Source organism: Notothenia rossii (assembly GCF_949606895.1).
Source record: "Notothenia rossii genome assembly, chromosome: 8".
Classification (NCBI taxonomy): Eukaryota; Metazoa; Chordata; class Actinopteri; order Perciformes; family Nototheniidae; genus Notothenia; species Notothenia rossii.
The window spans coordinates 77,399,188-77,402,909 of NC_136906.1; the positions used below are offsets into that span (position 1 = coordinate 77,399,188).

The window sequence follows — 3,722 nt, forward strand, 5'->3', positions numbered from 1 at the left end:
CTTTTGTGTAATGTGAATAAATCCACACACACACACACACACACACACACACACACACACACACACACACACACACACACACACACACACACACACACACACACACACACACACACACACACACACACACACACACACACACACACACACACACACACACACACACACACACACACACACACACACACACACACACACACACACACACACACACACACACACACACAGCGTCAAACAGTTGTTGAGTCCTTGTGGTTTTTCAGGTTGGATTTGAAAGGCTTCTTCAGTTGTTGGTTCTCCGTTACATCCGTCTTTTTCCTGCGAGCAAAAACACACAAATGATATTAAATTAAATGCAAAATAATAACACTGTTTTAATTTTTACATTTTGAATTAAGGATTTAAATATTATAAAGTGAAAAACTCATTCTGGTTGTATTACATTCAGATCAGTTTTCTCCCAATTATTGGAAGAAAATAAATCATATAGTATACATGTAACAACTCTTTAAATTTAATTTTTAAAATAGCAAAATTAATAAAAATGAAACAGATAATAAACTTGTATTGCCAGTCGTTCAAAGTAACCTATTATATTTACAAAACATTTAACTTATGTAGTATAATTGAGGTATTTCTATATTCTGCAATTTCTCTAGCTTCAGAGACAATCACTTTTTTTACACATTTACACATTAAACATGGTCAGTTAATATGACCTACTGCTATAACTCTGACAACGCAACACACAACTAATTGTTATTAGTTGCTCTCTATGCTAGTGCATCATCATCTAAAAGCATAATAATGTTTAATAAAAGATGTATCACTTGTTAGGAAACTCAATGTCCTCGATGGTCTCAGGGAGAGGAACTCCTTTAGTTTCAGGAAGCAACATCACCAATGCCCCAGCTACGAAGGAAACCACTCCTTTTGGATAGAAAACACTGAGTCAGTTACAGACAGGGTTGGGTTGTAACGGAATACATGTAACGGCGTTACGTAATCAGAATAAAAAATTCAAGTAACTGTATTCAGCTCGCGTTGAATTTGAAAATCGAGTAATCTGATTATAGCTACTTTCGTAAACCTGAAGTAAATACATTTTGGAAATCTTATTGGAACTAGAGAATGCAATTCCTGAAGACATTTCTAGTGGGAATGCTTTATGCTGAAAAGCTGACGCTAAACGCTATGCTGAAATGTAATGTGTAAGAAAAAAGTGAAGAATTTAGATTGAAATGATACATGAACACTGAATGTGAATGTGTGATAAGAGAAGAAAATAAATTAAAAAGGCTTGGAAAAGCAGCAGAATATTTGAAGTGCAAACTTTTGAACTAACTTGATGGCGAGTGATCTGTCGCGATGGCAACGGCATTTGATGACGCCCCATAATACGCTTAGATGTGTTGATGGCTGCATCGTGACCAAACCTGTGAGGTTTTGGGCCGTTTGGAGGATTTTCACTGAAGTTATGAGAAAACCGTGTTTCATGGCGAGCATTGTTTTTCCATGGCAACAGCAATTGAAGAAACCTCAAAACTGTCCCGTAGATGTCTTCACGACTGGACTGTTAGCACACGTGAAGTTTGAGCACTTTTTGAAAATGTTCATAGGAGTTAAAGCAATATCGTGTTTTATTGCGAGGGATGTGTTGCCATGGTAACAGCTTTTGAGGAAAACTCACTATTGGCACATAGACATGTTGAGGGCTGGACCATTAACCATTATCTGAAGTCTGGTGCTGTTTTGACCCTTTTCATAGGCGTTAAAACAACATCGTGTTTTTTGGCGAGGGATGCGTTTCCATGGAAACGACATATGGTGAGAACTCAGATTTACGTAGAGCTGTTGAGGCAGGGAGAGGTGATATACAGGTGAAGATTGGGGGACGATCGGACCATGTCCATTGGAGTTACAGCGACATCGTGTTTTATGGCAAGGGATGCGTTTCCATGGCAACAGCCTATGGTGAGATCTCAGATTTGGCGTAGATCTGTTGAGGCATGGATTGGTGATATACAAGTGAAGTTTGGGGGACAATCGGACCGTGTCCATTGGAGTTACAGCGAAATCGTGTTTTTAGGCGAGGGATGCGTTTCCATGGAAACGGCATATGATGAAACCCCACAATTGACTTATGGCTCCTACACACGGCGGCGTGCGTTGCCGCTTCAACGCTTCTGCCCATTCACTTTGAATGGGGTGACCTCACGATTCGCCGAACTACATTGTTGGAGCAAAGCGTGGCTTCTCTCGCGGTGCTCGCTGCAAAAGTAGAGCAATGTTCTACTTTTGACGCCTCGATGGAGGCATCAGCCAATCGAATTATATGCCAGTACAAGCTCTAGCCAATCAAACCGTGTGCTTGTGTGTCTGGGGCGGGAGATTCATGTGATTGGTTGTTGGTCGAGTTTCAGCCCCCCCCCGCCGGCAAGCGACAACGCACGCCGCCGTGTGTAGGGGCCGTTAGAGCTGTTAAGGGCCGGACCATTAACCATCATCTGAAGTCTGCGGCTGTTTTGACCATTTGCATAGGAGTTACGAGAACATTGTGTTTTATGGCGAGGGATGCGTTTCCATGGAAACCGCATATGACTGAACCCCATAATTGACGTAGAGCTGTTAAGGGCCGGACCATTAGCCATCATCTGAAGTCTGCTGCTGTTTTGACTATTTGCATAGGAGTTACGACAACATCGTGTTTTTTGGCCAGGGATGCGTTTCAATTGAAACAGCCTATGTTGAAATCTCAGATTTGGCGTAGAGCTGTTGAGAATTGGATCGGTGATATACAAGTGAAAAATGTGGGACGATCGGATCGTGTCCATTGGAGTTACAGCGACATCGTGTTTTATGGCAAGGGATGCATTTCCATGGAAACGGCATATGATGAAACCCCATAATTGACGTAGAACTGTTAAGGGCCGGACCATTAACCATCATCTGAAGTCTGCTGCTGTTTTGACCATTTGCATAGGAGTTACGACAACATCGTGTTTTTTGGCGAGGGATGCGTTTCCAAGGAAACAGCCTATGTTGAGATCTCAGATTTGGCATAGAGCTGTTGAGGCATGGACCGGTGATATACAAGCGACGTTTGGGGGACAATCGGACAGTGTTCATTGGAGCTACAGCGACATTGTGTTTTATGTTGAGGGATGCGTTGCCATAGTAACACCACATTACGTAACATCAGATTTGATGTAGAGCTGTTCAGGGCCACATAACAGTGTTAACCATCATGTTATGTTTGGTGGCGTTCTGAGCATGTCAGTTGGAGTTATGACATCATCATGTCATATCTCCAACACACAGGTATTTATGTTTGAGCTAACGACGTTATGAAACACCTGTGCTTGAGCCCAAAGATCAAAGGTTTCCATGGTGATGTGCAGTAATCAGTGAGAGGAAAGCCTTTCCATTGTTCTGAATGAGGGATAAAGCTCGTAAATGTGAACATTTTGTTTTAGAACCGTAACAGATATCGGTCAAATTTCAACGTGTGAAGGACCCTGAGCGTCTGAAGTGTGCTTTTTGTGTACTTTCAGGTCAATAATGTGGCCTTTTTGGCAGATTAACTAAAGGTGTGCGGCTGCTGCTGTGAGGAAAGATCAGGCTGAATTTACAATGGGCCTTAATGGAGACATGTTGAAAGTTGTTGTCACTTCAGGCCCTCAAGAGGGATTTTGTTTAATTTTTTTGGTTAATTTTTATTT

General features: G+C 41.8%; 1 protein-coding gene across 1 annotated transcript in view; it reads left to right on the forward strand.

The window, feature by feature from the left end:
* Nucleotides 1–3,288: 3,288 nt before the first annotated feature.
* Nucleotides 3,289–3,722, forward strand: part of LOC307016288 (plasminogen-like) — a gene marked incomplete at its 5' end in the record, with an annotated part of 16,886 nt that continues 16,452 nt past the window's right edge. Inside the window, one exon of the mRNA XM_079645326.1 lies at nt 3,289–3,321. Coding sequence (XP_079501452.1) covers nt 3,289–3,321 — 33 coding nt within the window. The remainder of the gene's footprint in view (nt 3,322–3,722) is intronic.